Here is a 15688-nt window from a genome sequence, read left to right on the forward strand (position 1 = left end):
TAGTGAACATTAGTTTACAAATACAAGTAAAAATAGAAATGCACAGGTGTGTGTGTATGCATGTATTCAATCTACAGTCAGGTGTGCTGGAATGCATTAAGTCCTAATCTTTACTAGCTGGGAAACTTCATTTGTAACCCTCATTTAAGTTAAACCCACAATTAAAAAAAATCAAATCAAAGGTTTTCAGTTTATACAATAATCAATACCTTGATGAGACAAAAACTCTGGCAGAGGAAACTTTAAGAAAACACTGTTACAATGATGATCAGACAAAGTGTGAGCGCAGCAGATCCAGCTGATAAAGATGTGCATATTTATTTACTAAAGTTCATACTCTTGTCGAGTATTGGCATTTCATTACAGAAGCTTTGCCATTGAAAGCAAACTGTCAGCGATGATGAACTGTTACGGCAAAAAAACGGCTGAACAAGAGGTTCTGATGACTAAAGCAGTCTTCTGTGAAAATGGCCTCATGGTTGTGCATGTTAAATACAAAATGAAACATCGAAAAAGAAACGAGACGCTTATGAATTTAAGGAAGTAAACTAATCATAAAAAGCAAGAATAAAAAGCTGAATAGCAAAGCAGTCATATGAAGACAGAAAAGTATACGTGAATGAGATATGTTGTTGTGTAACAGAAAATACATGTTTGCCAAATAGATCAAAAATCAGTCTATCACGACAGGAGACACATTTCAAAACAAAGATCTAGGAACATTGGAGAGTCAGAAATGAAAAATATGTAATTATTACCAAACAAATATTATCCAGTCTCAGAAAAGGAAAATATCTTGAACTATTAAAAATATCCTGATACACAGAAAAGACAATCAGTTATGTTATATGATTGCAATTAAAATAAATCTTCAAGATCTTCTTTAGATTGCAAAATTTCCTGTCATTATGATGGAAAAAAATATATTTATCAGCTAAATGGTTCATTACGATACGATGCTTTGCTGTATCGTAAGAGAAAAAACTATTTGATGATATTGAGGGCAGGACAAGATACGGACCCCCTTCCTACTTTAGTAAAGATGTTATGTGAGAAAGTTGATTTGTCATGCAGCACTCAACAAGCCGGGCCTGTCACAATCGACTGCTCTTCCACAACCAAGAGAGGGGGGCATAACAAAGGATTTCATGCCTGTCTCCTTCTATGCCATATCTGGATTGCAGAATACTGAGTTTTCCAAAATCTTGATAAGATCACGCACCACCATAGAGTCAAGATGGGACATCACAAGTAAAGTTTATCATTAAAACCCACACTGACTCCCTTTGAACCACTTCAAGAGAAGTTTGACTTGGAAAATGAAGAGGAAACTTTTGATGGCGAGTGAAGAGGAGCAAAAACATATTTTTTGTTCCTGTACTCCTCCTGTCACACTCCTGTGTAGATAAAGTAAAAGCTCCACAGAAGAACATATTTGTCAGTTTGTATGTAAAACTGTGTGTCATCACTTGTTAAGAAGTGCCCCACAATCTGTTAGACACTCAGGTTTTCTCTCTTCAAAAGACACCACAGCCTGTAAACCCCTTGTAAAGCATGAAACTCAGTCTGATAACACTACTGACTGCCTGAACTGTGCATACACAGTATGTGTATGTTGTGCCACTGTGACACATTACACTCATAATGTTAAGGTGTTAATTTTGTGCAGCTTATTGTGGCTGTAGAGCAAACGTTCGTCATCTCCCATATATATTTTTAACAAGAACTTATATTGTCTGTTAGTGACACCGTTCCAATCTATAACAAGAGCTGAATAAATAATTTGTCAAATACGTCTTCTCAGATTCCTCCATGTGCCCTGAAGTTAGCAGGACTGATGGATAGGGGTTGATTCTATCTGCACACAAATGTTTCTCACCTGTTGTCAGATGGTAGAAGGGAAAGCAGAGCCAGCGACGACAGCTTCCTCCTTTCTGGCTGAGTGATGTTGTCCATGCGGTCGACCCACATCTCTATCACGGTGCCCAGCAACTGGCCCATCTGATGAGGAGAGACAGGAGATGGATACAAGAGGCGACACAAACAGCGTTCCGACAACTCAAGAGACAGCAAACTGACGGATGTTTGGTTTAATGTGTAAAAATGTGGTTTTAAAATGTCAGCAAAACTGACCTTCCCCGCTTGTTCTGCCTCATTTACCTCCCCTGCCTCGTCCTCTATCATCAAAACACTTTGGCATGATGGAGACACAACTCAGAGCGACAACTCTCGGACTTTCTCTATTATTTAGATTGAACAAGAAGAAGCGAGAAGCGACTCTACACTTAAGGGCTTAGAAACATCGCCAATTGCAATTCCTCATTACTTTCAGCCTTGTTCAGAACGAGTCCCTTTTAACAGGCCCAGCAGTTATGGCTAAAAAGAGTGTGCTGAGAAGACAGAAAATGAAGGGTAGACGTCGAGCCTCACCTCCTGGCTGCACTCGGAGGCAATTTGAGTGAGCAATGAGGAGAAGAAACTGGAGTTCTGGAGCAGGACACGGCCCATGATGCCAAGGTAGGTGGACATCACCACAGGATATCTCTGCAAAACACACACACAATACAGAATCATACGCAGAATGATACTCATGTGCAGATGCTCTTACATAAAGCATGATGAGGCAGAAAAGATAGGCCCACTGACACAGCAGTATCCTGGAAAGGCAAAGTGAGACCTTTATCTGCATTGATCAGTAAATGCCACTATATTCTGTCGCCATTAGAATTTATATAAAAATGACAGAAGGACAAAGTGGAGGAACACACGGGGACAGTCTCATTTTAAGGAATTATTTTAAGGTTTAAATATTTAAATATTTGGTAAAAGACCATGAAAAATAAATAAAAATACACGTAAGTTTAAACAACATTTGTTCCTTCAGTTTATATAATGCCATTTGAGATGATCTGCGCAGTGTGTAAAGGTGAGACTAACCTCGCCGGCCATGATTCCTCTGAAGACAGCTGGCAGCAGGGGCTGGAACATGTGGGCTCCCAGTATGGGGCTAACCTTTAAAGCTATCTCCACCACCTGCAGAGACACAAAGAGAGGGAGGAAGAGGGACACAGCTCAAGAGAGAGAAGTATTGAAAAGCAGTATAAGGGAAAGAAAAAACAAGAAGAACCTGCTGGGAAAACCCAGGAGGGAGCCAGAGAGGGAGGGAAAAAAGATACGAGTGTGCAAAAAACATAGGATGATGTAAAGGTAGAGCAAAGCGTGGGAGGCAGAAAGTAGTTAGTTGGAGCTACTTTTTAGAAGGAAAACGGAAAGTGTGTAGAACATTGTGGGAGTGACCTCAATTGGCTCTCAAGGTTAGTCCTTCGAGTGTTAGATACCGAAGAAATTTGAACGAGCTCTCTCAAGAATCCAAGCTCGAATGAAAATACTTGACTTCAAAAATCAACAGCTTAAAACCAGGGTCAGAAAATAAAGATATAGCATGAATGAAGACATTTTCAGAGTAAAAGATGAGGTGTGTGAGAGAAATGCTGTAGTTTGCATCCAGTACTGTGTGGACATGCACCCAGCTGTGCGTGTCAACACAGCTGGAATGAAAGGATCTTTCCATCCTCATTGGACGTCTCATTATAAGCCTACAACATGAGTCCAGACCACTTCAACCAGAAAACATTACACTGAACAACATCACGTAATTTCTAACCCTGTAAATTACTTTTACACAAACTGAAACCTCAAATTAGAATATTTAACCCACGGGTCAGCAACCTGTTCAGAGTGGGTGGACACGCTACGATTTGTTGTGTGTTGATGTTGTGTAGGCTGACAGGTTTGTTGTCGCTGGCTCTCGTCTCCTCGCCTCAGAACAAAGGATTAGCAGGAGCCACATGTGCAGTAATGCCATTGAGCTTTACTAAGCTAAAGCTCCATGTTCTTGTGGCTAATCTACATTATTATAAAGTCATTGGTTAAATCAACAAATGCTGAGGCATGTATGTAACCTGACATGCACACACACAGTGTATCATTAATTATCTACACTATGGCGGCCCACCATGTTCTAATTTGTCACAACACAGTTTCATAATGAACTAAAATTAATTAGACTTCTTATAATAACATAAGCGATCTCTACGGCTCTGTTGATTATTCGTGGAGCTGCCTGCAGCCCTGTTCCCCTCCTGTTTGCTCTCTTCTTCTCACGCATGCCTGCGCCATCGCCCATGAAGTTTTTACCATCCAGGCAGACGGTAAAACCTAATACTTTCAGCAGCAGCTGTGTGAGAACGTGTAACTGGCCAGACAATGAACAAGCATTTTTAGGGGGCACATAACTGAACTAATTAATTAGTTCAGAGAATATTTATATAGAACTCTAGTCCTGCATCATAATTGTGTGTCAATTCATAAGCTGCACTGTCTGTGTCTGTTTGTGCATCTACAACATTGTATGCTACTTTCATTCCAGCTGCTTCCCGTAGAGCCACACAGGCAAGACGAACAAACACTACTGTTCAACTGATGGAAGAAGAATGACAAATGAAGCCTGAGAAAAGAGACGGAAAAAGTAATATAGTTCTCTCTGTGTGTGTGTGTGTGTGTGTGTGTGTGTGTGTGTGTGTGTGTGTGTGTGTGTGTGTGTGTGTGTGTGTGTGTACCTTGAGCACTTGGACCTGTCCCTCATTCGTGATGTCTTTCAGCAGATTGCAGAAGGATCGACACAATGATTCGGCATAGTTCTGGAAATGCACAAATTCACACATATGGGAATTATAATGTATATGTATAACCTGAACATGCTTTGGTTTCATTTTCTCTTCATAGTGTTTCACTCGAGAGCCTCACCTGCAGGAACTCTGCGGCAGACAAGTATATGTAGGCGTTTACGATCTGAAAGCAGGTGCGCAGATTCTCGGAGCTCAACTCTGAAACAGAGCATCAGATGTTGCACGTTACCAAACTGGACCAAAGGGGTTAATTGATCGACACAGGAGATGAATGGTCCAACACATTGGGAATGAACTGCAAACTGGATGGATGGTCTTACAAGCTTTGTTCCTTGAGAGCAATCAATATACACACATGACATGTTTTACTCTGGGAAATGTTCAGTGTTTACAAAGTTTAAGTTTGTCAAATACTACTAGTTTCTTGCACTGTAACTTTAAGCTTGAATAAAAAACCAAGAATTCTATGAGGAGGAGGAGCATTTTTTCTATCAGGCAGTATTTCCAACAATCTTTAATATTTATGTGGAACACACTAAGCCTTGAAAATGAGGCAACTCAAACCATTTAAATAATTCAATGATGAAAACAAATTCAAGGGAAAAGGTGTGGGGCTCGCTGAATATTTATGCTTGTGATGTTTTATTAAAAAACTGACATGTGAGTGCATCTAGTTGAACTGTTACATGCTGAAGGGAAATGTAACCAACAAACAAACGAATAAAACTGATGATTTATGACGACTTTCAAAAAAATAGAAGGAAGAAAAACCCGGACTGGTTTTAGCTTTTAACCATAGTTCAACATATAATGCAGCAAAAGGTTGAGAGGATCTATTAACAAGAAGTGCATTTGAATTATTAAGCATAGTGCTGCATCATTACACCTGCATTAAATATGTTCTACTTCGTCTCAGCTGTTTGTCCGACCTTTGCTGTCGAAGTAGTTTTTTCACCAGCAGAAGCAAAGAGGTTATAACAGGGAAAATGTTATAAAAGAACCATTAACTGAGGTTAAGAGTAACCATAGAGACAAAACCTTGACCAAGAATGGCTGCTGTCAAAAAGAGCAACAAAGGCCAGAATATTTGATCAAAATAAAGGTGAGAACAGGCTCAGTAATTATAACCTCAAAAACTATTAAATGTGAAAAAGTTGACCATGAAGCAGTTTGCACAGATATGATAATGCATTCAAAAAGAAAAATGCCCTCATAGGTAACAAAACAAATATATATCATTTTTGACAATTTGTACTTTTTGCAGACAATTATACACCAGAGGTGAAAGCACAAAGAATTGACTTTTGGCCAGTAGGTAAGTGTGCATGCTGGAGTGCAAAGCAGATCTAGTACCATAGTAGTCACACAAAAAGCACTGATGGGTTGAGAAGTATGTATTGTACAATATATAGGAGATAAGTACCTTTTACTGTGAAGTCATGTGAGGTTAATGATTTATAGTTTTTTTCTTCTTGGAGGACTATGATTGGTCCTTTGTCCAAAAACAACCTGATACTCACTAATTGGCAACAAGCCGCGAGATGTTCACAAACTGTGTGTGCTTTAACGCAGCCTCCAACAACCAGGACGTATACGGCCTGTGAGACAATTTAATCTACCCACGAGACAATGCATGAAATCTAATAATAATCCAGATCCTCTCTTAAATTTGATGGATTCTCCCCTGGCCCACGTCCAACACTTCTACTTAGTTTCAATAAAATCGGTTGAGTAGTTTTTATGTCATCAGCAATGAAATGATGACCTCCTTGGCGAAAGTAATAACATAAAATAGTGGACTAACTTGTCCTTCAGGATGGCTCCTTCTGGCTTGAGGTAAGGTTGGGATCAAGAAAACATGTGTAGCTGTTATGTGTCATCACTGACAAGCATCATGATGACTGCCAAGAGAAGTAAATGTGAGACGTTGAGCTCCCCAAGAGAAACCGATGACAAAGAAATCGCTGCTGGAAAGCGCTCACACTGATGAAAAAGGAAAATGGTAATGGGTGTTGCTCTTCAGTGGAGTTTTGGTGCCAAACAAGAAGCGTTGTGATGGGACAGAGACAATGTTATACAGGTGGTGAGCGAACTAATAGAAAAGAGGCTGAAATCTTATTCAGAAGGAGAATCCACGAAGGAGCTTCTCTCAAGTAAAACTGCTCCAAAGAGTCGGTTTGTCTCGAAGAACCGTCACAGAGCAGATTACTGATATGGTTCAAGATATTGAAAAAAAACAGACAAGAAATTTCAAGGTTTTTTTCTCTCTAGTCTGTGATGGAAAAAAACAACAACATGAGAAACACATGGATACTCGGTGAAAACAATATCCACTCAGAAAGGCAATTTGATGTCATGTTATGTACACAGAATGCTAAACATATGCACATATACAGAACAACAGATTGTAACAAATGAAAGAGTGTCATGAAAAAGGGCTTTGGAGAACAACAGGAAAAAACGTGACAAAGAAAGTTTAGTAAAAAATACACAGTGTACATGATGAGAATAAGGAAAAGTGAAGGAGCGGTGAGAGGTGACCCAAATAAAATGGAAGGGAAAGATTTAAGCGTTAAATGAATAATGCCTTATCGTAAAACCTGGACTAGCACATACACAGTAGGAGATAAACCTGACAGTGATACAAGCTGGCGGAGTAACAGACCGTAACAAATTGAATACCCTTTTGGAAACATATGACACACACGAACGCACAGATGAGTGGGAGAGGTGAGAGAGAAAAGAGAAGGGACTGAAAGGAAATAGTTCCTCAGAAAGATGGACAGAGACAAAGTCACACCTGCATGTCGACTTTCCTCCGGTACACAAACCAACATCTGAAAGAATTTATAGTTTGAAGGTAACACAGGCTGACAGGGAAACTCTCACCAATACCTGGAGTAATTGTTTACTTCACACAAGTTGACAGGGCAGCTAATTCTGACATGGAGGACAATAGTCATATCCCTGAATGAACAAAGGGAACCAATGGACAAGATATAACATATATATTTGCATTAAAGATGATTTTTAAAGGCTTCAATTTATTCAATTTGTTACGCACTACAAATGGGGGTGCATTAATTGTTTCTGTTAGTATTGTCTTAGGGCTACTTCTCAAGCCGATTCGACCCTCGCGACAAATGTGGGGGAGTCCCAGACTGGAGGCCAGTTGGAGCCGATTATCTGCCCAAATAAACCTTAAGTGTGAGGGGTTAACAAAATCATTGTATTGCTACCGATTGAGTCGAAGCCTCTCTGATCTGCTCCAACAGAAACCCCCAATAGCCAATGAGAGCGAGCCGACTGGGAAGTGTCACCAACCATGGATGTTGCTGTGACTGAAAACAACAATACATTTCCACACTCACACAAAATGTATAGGCTGATTCCGCCTTTTCAGCCATGACTACACCCATAGTTTACATTCTTTTGGGGGGTTTTCGCTGCGAAATAGAACACACAGCAGTAATGTAGCAGGAAAGTAAATTGCCAACCACCATAGAAAACCAGAAGACGAGGAAGAAGAATAACTTTCTGTTAGAACCAAAGTTTCTGGAATTGCCACTGTCAAATTGTTTCCTACAACCAGCAAGTGTGTGGTCTTACGATCTTGCCAATTCGGATAAGGCTGTCATTAGGTCTGTGGTCTCTCACATTCTTGAAGAGTTGAAAAATCCTCTAGTGTGCACCAGGCATATAGTCTCAGCAGTAACAGAGGAGGTTCAATGTGACCATGCAGGTTTTTACAGGTGATATTCACGTTTTTGTCTGCAATATGTGTTGTCTAGCCATCTGCCAGTCACAGTGAGGTAGTAAAGATAATGCATGCTGCCATCTGTTACCAGAGCAGGTAAGCAGGGGCCTATTTAGTCAGCACATCCACAAACATAGCATGGAGCAACATTACAGGAAACACATGCAGCGTGCAGGGAAGTGAGCACAGATCAAGAGACAATTAGACGAGCAATCAGAAGAGCTCATACCTCCTCTAACAGTGCCCTTAAATTCAATCAAGCTGCATCAAATTGTACACACTCACAGATATCAGTCCCCTAAAAATTCCTGATTTGTTTTATCTAGAATGATTAAGTATTCACTGGGAAAAAGGTGAAAACCTCAAAAAATGCCCCCAGATCTGCACTAAAATGGAATTCTTACTAGACCGATACTGCATCCTTCATAGTAATCCGTCCAGTTTTTGACTAATGGTGCCAATTTACAGACAAATAAACAAACACAGATGAAAACGTAACTTCGTTGGCAGAGGTAATGAATGAAAGATGTAACAGTGACAGGAGCTGCAGGAGAGAGAGAGAGAGAGAGCGCAATGGCTCAACCTAGTCGACTTGTCGGACACCCTGGATATTCTCGTTGTCCCAGAGGGCATATGTGGATCTGCTCTGGCATCCATTTCAAAGAGACGTGAAGCCAAGAAAAAGGAGGAGGAGGAAGTTCTTCAGCTCCGTGCCTCATGGTTACGGCTCAACCGCCTCCCAGACAGACCTTCACTCCGGTGGCCTTCAGGTAATCCAACCCGATTTCTACTCAGGTAAATAAAACCTACAGGAAGCCAGTGTGACTCAGACAAACGTGGTTCTCTACTCTACCGCGGCCTAAGAAAATGTATTTTATCACATCGGAGCATGACAATATGGTTACACTCAAAACTACTTCATCTTTTATCTGCAAGTGAAGTTACACCCGCTCTATTCGTTTTGATTATGAAGGCAAAACCTAAGGTAAACACATACCAACAGCTTTCTGATCTGCCCCCTCCATAATGTCACCACCACAACCACTGTCAATACTTGCCTGACTGATAAGCTGTGCACACACGCTGGCAATATCCTCTGAAGGAGAGTTTTGTATGAATATCAATACAAGAGGATGGGGAGGTACAAGCATTTATATGAGTGGAGGAAGAAATGAATTGAATTCTCATTCTGGGCTGGAGGTAGGTCAGGCAGTTCAGAGCACTGAGCCTCGGACTTCATAAGACTTTCATTATCTCCCCCCTCCTTCACTATTGCGAATGAACCCGAGGCACCTCAAGTGTCCGTGTATGAATACAAACAGCCTGACAAAATAACACTGCATCTGGTTATTGCAAGTAGATTCACTTCCATTTCCACACAGCATCCTCGTGCTTTTATTTCAGTGTGATGCTAATACAACAGGAACAATAAGCCGGTGGGTTTACTGAGAGGCAACTTAACTTCTGCATTTTTCATTCCTTTCTACAACTGTCTGAGAAATATTCATCTTACTCTTGTTGGGTGAGATTTTCACCCGGGCTCTATGTTGTGAGGGGCCTTTCCACTTCCTCAATGAAAACAGTCAATAAATAATAATATAATTAAAGAAAGTAATAATACAGCAGTGTTTCCCATTAATTATCTAGGCCGTGGCAACCTGCCATATTCTAATTTGTTGCACAACATTTTCTAAATGAACCAAAACATTTTTCTACACTTCTCATAACTTATCTCTAACTTGGTATGTGCAGCGCTATTTACAGTGCGCTCACTTGCCCTCGCTGTGGGACATTCTCCGCAGTTTTTTCTGCCAGTCTCCGAGTAGAGAGTCTGGAGAAGGTGTGAGCGAGCCATTGCGAGACACAGCAGGTCAATGTCAGCAGAATTCACAACGAGCGAGTGGGCATGTTGTTGAAGTTTCTAACACACGACGGACACAAAACAGAAAAAAAAAGAGCTAATATCTCAGGATGAAAAAGAGCAGTCATACACACGGCTGTGCTTGAGCTAAAAACAGATCAGAATATATTGCAATCTATTAAAAAGAGAGAGTTATTACTTTTATTAAGAACTCAATTAAGCTGTTTTTGTTTTGAGGCTATTAATGTGGTGTTAACTCATAAGTGTTGCGGCTTTAGTGGGATTTAAATGGGACCAAACTTTCCGGCAATATAATATTTTGCTCTATCATGCAAGTAAATGCCAATGTGAAAGAAATGTAGAAACTAATAGTCAGAAAACAGAATAGACCGTTTTGCCAATCCAATACTATAAAAGCGCTTACATTTTCACAAAGCCAGAGCAAGTCCAAAACACACACACGCACGCCCACGTGCTATAATCAAATAGTCACAAAAACAGCTGCTAAAGCACTGATTAAGCTGTAGTCTGTACATCCTTCATAGCCCTGGGCATATGCTGCACAATCTGCTTCAGTTATCAACATTAACAGGAAAATGAGCCTCACATCTGACTGTGATAACAGCCTCTGAAGTGCCTCTAATGTTTGCTGGGGACACCGCTAAAAATTCTGGTTATCTCCCAAACCTATTATTTTCCTTACATGACGTGATGGGGTTGACAATGTCATTCCAGGCAGCCGGAGACACAAAGTTTGAGTTGAGTAAAGATGCATGTTGGAGTTTTAAAAGCAATAAAATGCACATAACTCAACTCCCCCCCCTTCAAATTAAGAAAATAAAGAAAAGAGGAATATTAGAGTGATGACGATGGCTTGCTGCACTACTTTATTAAAGCAAAACTTTACCGCTGCAGCTCTAGAGAGACATCTTACTTTCCCAGGTTTTTACAGTACACAAAGGAACAACATGAAAAAACAATATGGCCAACAGAAGCCTTGGCTACAGTTGCGAGATGACAAGCTCAGTCCCTTTGGTGCTCTAGTGAGTAAGCATTGGATGAGTAACCATGCTTGACAGAAGCAAGAAAAGCTCAGCAAGGGATTCAATGAAGTGGCAAAAATCTACTTTTGTATGTGATGACAGCGATGATAAGAAAGCAGAAAACTTCCAGGACCGTGTCTCGGAAAGATCTGAAACATCTCACGAGGTTAAAAAGGGCAAATCAATCTGGAGATATTTTGACAGCAAATAATGGATAATGATAGTGAATCGTTATATCAAACTTTAAGAAAAATGACAGATTAATCTGCTTCCATTCCTGCAGTATATAGTCAAATATGTGTGACTTTGGTGAAATGGCTGTAATCAAACTCAGCGCTTCCAGATGAGAAGCCTGTTATAAAGAGGGGCGGATGTCTAGATTGATCCATGGAGCACATTAGCTGAGCAGTTAACTGTGAGTCTACATTCTGAGGAATGTTAGAGAGCTTACACATGAAAAAGATGAGGCTGGACCTCTTTCAATACATTATCATTGATCTTGCAGGGACGGTGCGACACATTTCTGGATGCAGCAGTTGCCAACTGATAATCAGTTCATTAAGAGTTTTGCTCTGCCCAATTTATTACTTGAAAGCCAATTCAGCAAGGTTATGTCCCTACTTTATATTCTAATTTATTTACCTTAAAATGCAGGGAGGCAGGCTGTTAGTTAGGAGTTAGTTGAAAATTAATTACTGCTCATTATAAAAATTGAATGGTCATTTATCAAGCAAATTTCCTAAACATTTTCAGGTTCCAGAAAGTGAAGATTTACTGCTCGTTTCTGTTTTATATCATTGTAATTTCATGATTTGGACGGTTGGTCAGACATCACAAAATATAATATGCATCACAAAATATACCCCAATCATTAAACCAGGAAATAGTCATTTCAACATACAGTTATCTTTGGTTGTCACCATAAATACACAAAACTCAACCTACAAACCATTTTGGTCATATCATGCAGGGACATGGAATTCTCACAGAGATTATCATATATCGTCCAAATTCAAACTGTAACACAGGACCATAAAGCATCAATTAGGTCACCTTCCCTGGACTTGACATTTAGCATTCTCGTAAATCCTATCCCATTTTTTTTCATCCTGTGTCAGCTTCAGATCCTTTTTCTGTGTCATCATTAGAGTCATCGTCATCACAATCCACAAATGGCTCATGACCTTTCCCGCGGTTTGTAAGTACGTTATCATAAACTCTGCACCTTTGGAAGCAGATGTACAAGCTCCACATATCCCTGACAACAGATGGCGAAGCTCCAGTTATACTAAAGTCTCCCACCATCAGTGCAGACACTAGAAGCTCTATAGCTTAAGTAGCATCGACTACTTGAAGACTTTGGAAACTTCCGATAATTGTGAAATGCATTTTCTAAAAGTGTTATGTAAGATAATCAACTGATTGAAAGAAGGTAATTAACAGGTAACGGCTGTACTTAAGGCTAGAGACAGATCTTTATTCCTTTATTCCCTGTTCCGTTTTCTGATATTCTTCCATTATTTAATTAGTGTAGATACTTTTTGCTTTTAAACAAACTCAATAGTTCCATGTGTGTCCGTTTGGAGGCCTGTAGCACTTCAGGAGCCACAACACCTTCATTAATAAAATAACACAGCATGGAAATGAATGAACACTTAGGCTCTATCACTTGTTCACACTAACTAGTATAATGCCAAAAACAGAAAACTCTGCTGCACATTCTCATCATCACTGGTCAGAGGAGCGTGCAGAGCAGAAATGTGCCCTAGTTGAGAGAGTGGCGGCAGTGATACAGAGCATAGTGCTAGTCTCACAATTTAGCCAAGGCAAAGCTCCTGACATTCTAATTAGGGAATTTGCTGCTCCAGTTTAGCAATGATGGAGCGAGGCTCTTTATCAGGCAGGCCAGGCCACATACCTGGCAAGCTGTGACACCACACTGAGCCAGCCCCCCTCAACGGCCCACATCCTTCCACTGCTCTCCATGCACTAAATAAATGAACCACCGGATGTTCTGGTGAATACCAGCCAAAGATGATGACTGACCAAAGTTTGACTACGAAAAAAAAAAGATCTAACTTGATTTCCACAACAACATTTTATAATCAGTATATGTAAAATGTTCCTCTACTGATTCCTAGAAGGACATTGATTTTAAAACCATGTCTGACCAGCGATCGCAACACAACAGCTTTCAATTTTCAAAATAAGACTTGAAGCACTGACGAATCTAATTACATTTGATACGATCTATATGCTTTAAGGTCTTCCCACACCCAAAATCACAGACCTGAACGACAGAGCCTTCACACGCCAAACACTCACCAGAGCAGACGACACCTACCACACCCTTAATCATAACTTCACTGCCATCCGGACGGAGGTACACAGCACTTGAACTGAGGATTCAGTAGGAGCGTCGTACCCTCTGCCATTGTAAATAAATGAATTGCCATGATGAATGTGACATGTTTGTAAATGTTTTTATGTTTCATTTGATGTTCGGTAGGTTGCCTGAAAGGTGTGCTTCTGGGTTGACTGTACTGAAATGACTGTGAAAACAAATTTCCCTCAGGGGACAATAAAGTTTAAGTCTATATGTAATACTGTAACCTTAAGAAAATTGTGACACAGAGACAAAGGGAGTGGGAACAAAGGGTGGAGAGAGTACTAAGTGCTTACAAGTATTTGTAATTTTAAATTCTTATGCACTGGGTTAGTCCATTTATTAATTCAGCAGCGAACGGAGCCTGTTAACAAATACAGTGGCACATATGCAAATGTTAGAAGCATACATGCCAGAAAGGTGAAAACATTTACTGAGGAGAAAGAATTAGGTTTAACACTCCCACAGTTTCTTTGGAGGAAAGAACAGGGGTTTGGGTTCATTCAAGTGAGGAACAGAGATGACAGAGGTGGAGAAAAAAGACCGTATTCAAATATCGTTCCTTGCCTTGGAAACAGCATTGTGATGGGCCATATGGGCAAAAATTATCAGGATAAAACATTTCAAGTCAATATTGATAACTATCACAATGAACGACTATTTTTTTTTAAAGTTTAATGACAGATTTTTGCTCCTGAGTGAAGGTTGTGGTTTGAACACTTGGAAAAACAGCAAAACAATACTGCCTCACTCTGCTTACACAATGCATAAGCGCTACAGTGTATATCGATATATATTAGACTTTTGTTGTATTGCAATCAAATATTTGATATTGTTTTAACGGCCAGCCCTAAAACAGCATTTGACGAGACAATCTTAAATGGTTGAACATCCATCCTTCAATCCATCATCATAGCCACAAACATGGCAGCATGATCAGTGAGAATTTATTACTCGACATATCTTCATCAATCATGCAGAGGCAATAAAACACTGAATCTCAGTCTGTTTGTCAGACTTCTACAATTGTATTCCTGTTACTTGTCCTATCAGTTAATGTTGATTTTCTTTATATTGTCACTGGGTTCGTCCTCATTGTTCGTGAAACAGATTCATGCTTTCTGCATCAATGTTGTGGAAGAGCAGTGTAACAACCCTATTGAATTTAAGATCACAGTGTTTCTTTTCAGTTTGCCAATGTGGGGCTTTCACATGCTTTAGTGCAAAGGCTTGTTGACTGCAGTAGGTGTTTTTGCCCCCTTACAGCTCCATCTGTGTAATTCTCTGTGATTTGCCTAGAATTTAAAACAACTGGTTTGCTGCTTTGGTTCTTTGCCTTAGTTTACCTTTTTTATCTTCAGCACGAGATAAGAGTAAAAAGCAGCGCCCTTATCTCTCCATTCAATCATGTCCAAGTTCCTCAGAGCACACCTCCGATGTGTAACCTTCCTTTTTATGTCACTTCTTCATGAATTTATCTGCCATCTCTTCTTAAATCATTCATTTTCATCCACCACCTCCACGCTATTTTTTTCGCCATTCGTTCCCTTTCTCTTGATCCTCATTAATTCCTTCCTCCTCCATTTCATCCATCCATGACCGTCTTACTGAGTCCTTTTGCTCTTCTGTGTCCTGTACATGCTACAAATGATCAAATGCTCCAGTAAGCCTATCAGGCCACACGAGTGTTTATATTAGTCTGACTCTCTCGTTATCTGCAGAAGCACAGAATCAATACTGTTCCACGTCGCACTGAAGGCAACACACACATTCACCTCTACACACTACAGCAAGTGAGGTGTCCCAATGCTCGGGGCCTGTGATAAATCATCCAGCCAGTTCCATTCAATCTGCCACCATTCACAGCTGCCTACAGACCCAAAAAATAGCCCTGATGGCTGCAGGCTACTGCAAATCCACTACTGTGGTCTTTGCGAGCTACAATAGCCTGGA

At 40.2% G+C, this 15688-nt stretch overlaps 1 protein-coding gene across 2 annotated transcripts in view; it reads right to left on the minus strand.

The window, feature by feature from the left end:
- ipo11 (importin 11) overlaps positions 1-15688 on the minus strand; it is a 104733-nt gene that overhangs the window by 29605 nt on the left and 59440 nt on the right. For both annotated transcript variants that reach the window (XM_034595999.1, XM_034595998.1), the window contains 5 exons: positions 4807-4886; positions 4620-4700; positions 2938-3033; positions 2431-2544; positions 1880-2001 (listed from right to left, as the gene is read on the minus strand). In XM_034595999.1, coding sequence (XP_034451890.1) covers positions 1880-2001; positions 2431-2544; positions 2938-3033; positions 4620-4700; positions 4807-4886 — 493 coding nt within the window. The remainder of the gene's footprint in view (positions 1-1879; positions 2002-2430; positions 2545-2937; positions 3034-4619; positions 4701-4806; positions 4887-15688) is intronic.

Source organism: Hippoglossus hippoglossus, chromosome 9 (genome assembly GCF_009819705.1).
Source record: "Hippoglossus hippoglossus isolate fHipHip1 chromosome 9, fHipHip1.pri, whole genome shotgun sequence".
In the NCBI taxonomy this organism is placed as follows: Eukaryota; Metazoa; Chordata; class Actinopteri; order Pleuronectiformes; family Pleuronectidae; genus Hippoglossus; species Hippoglossus hippoglossus.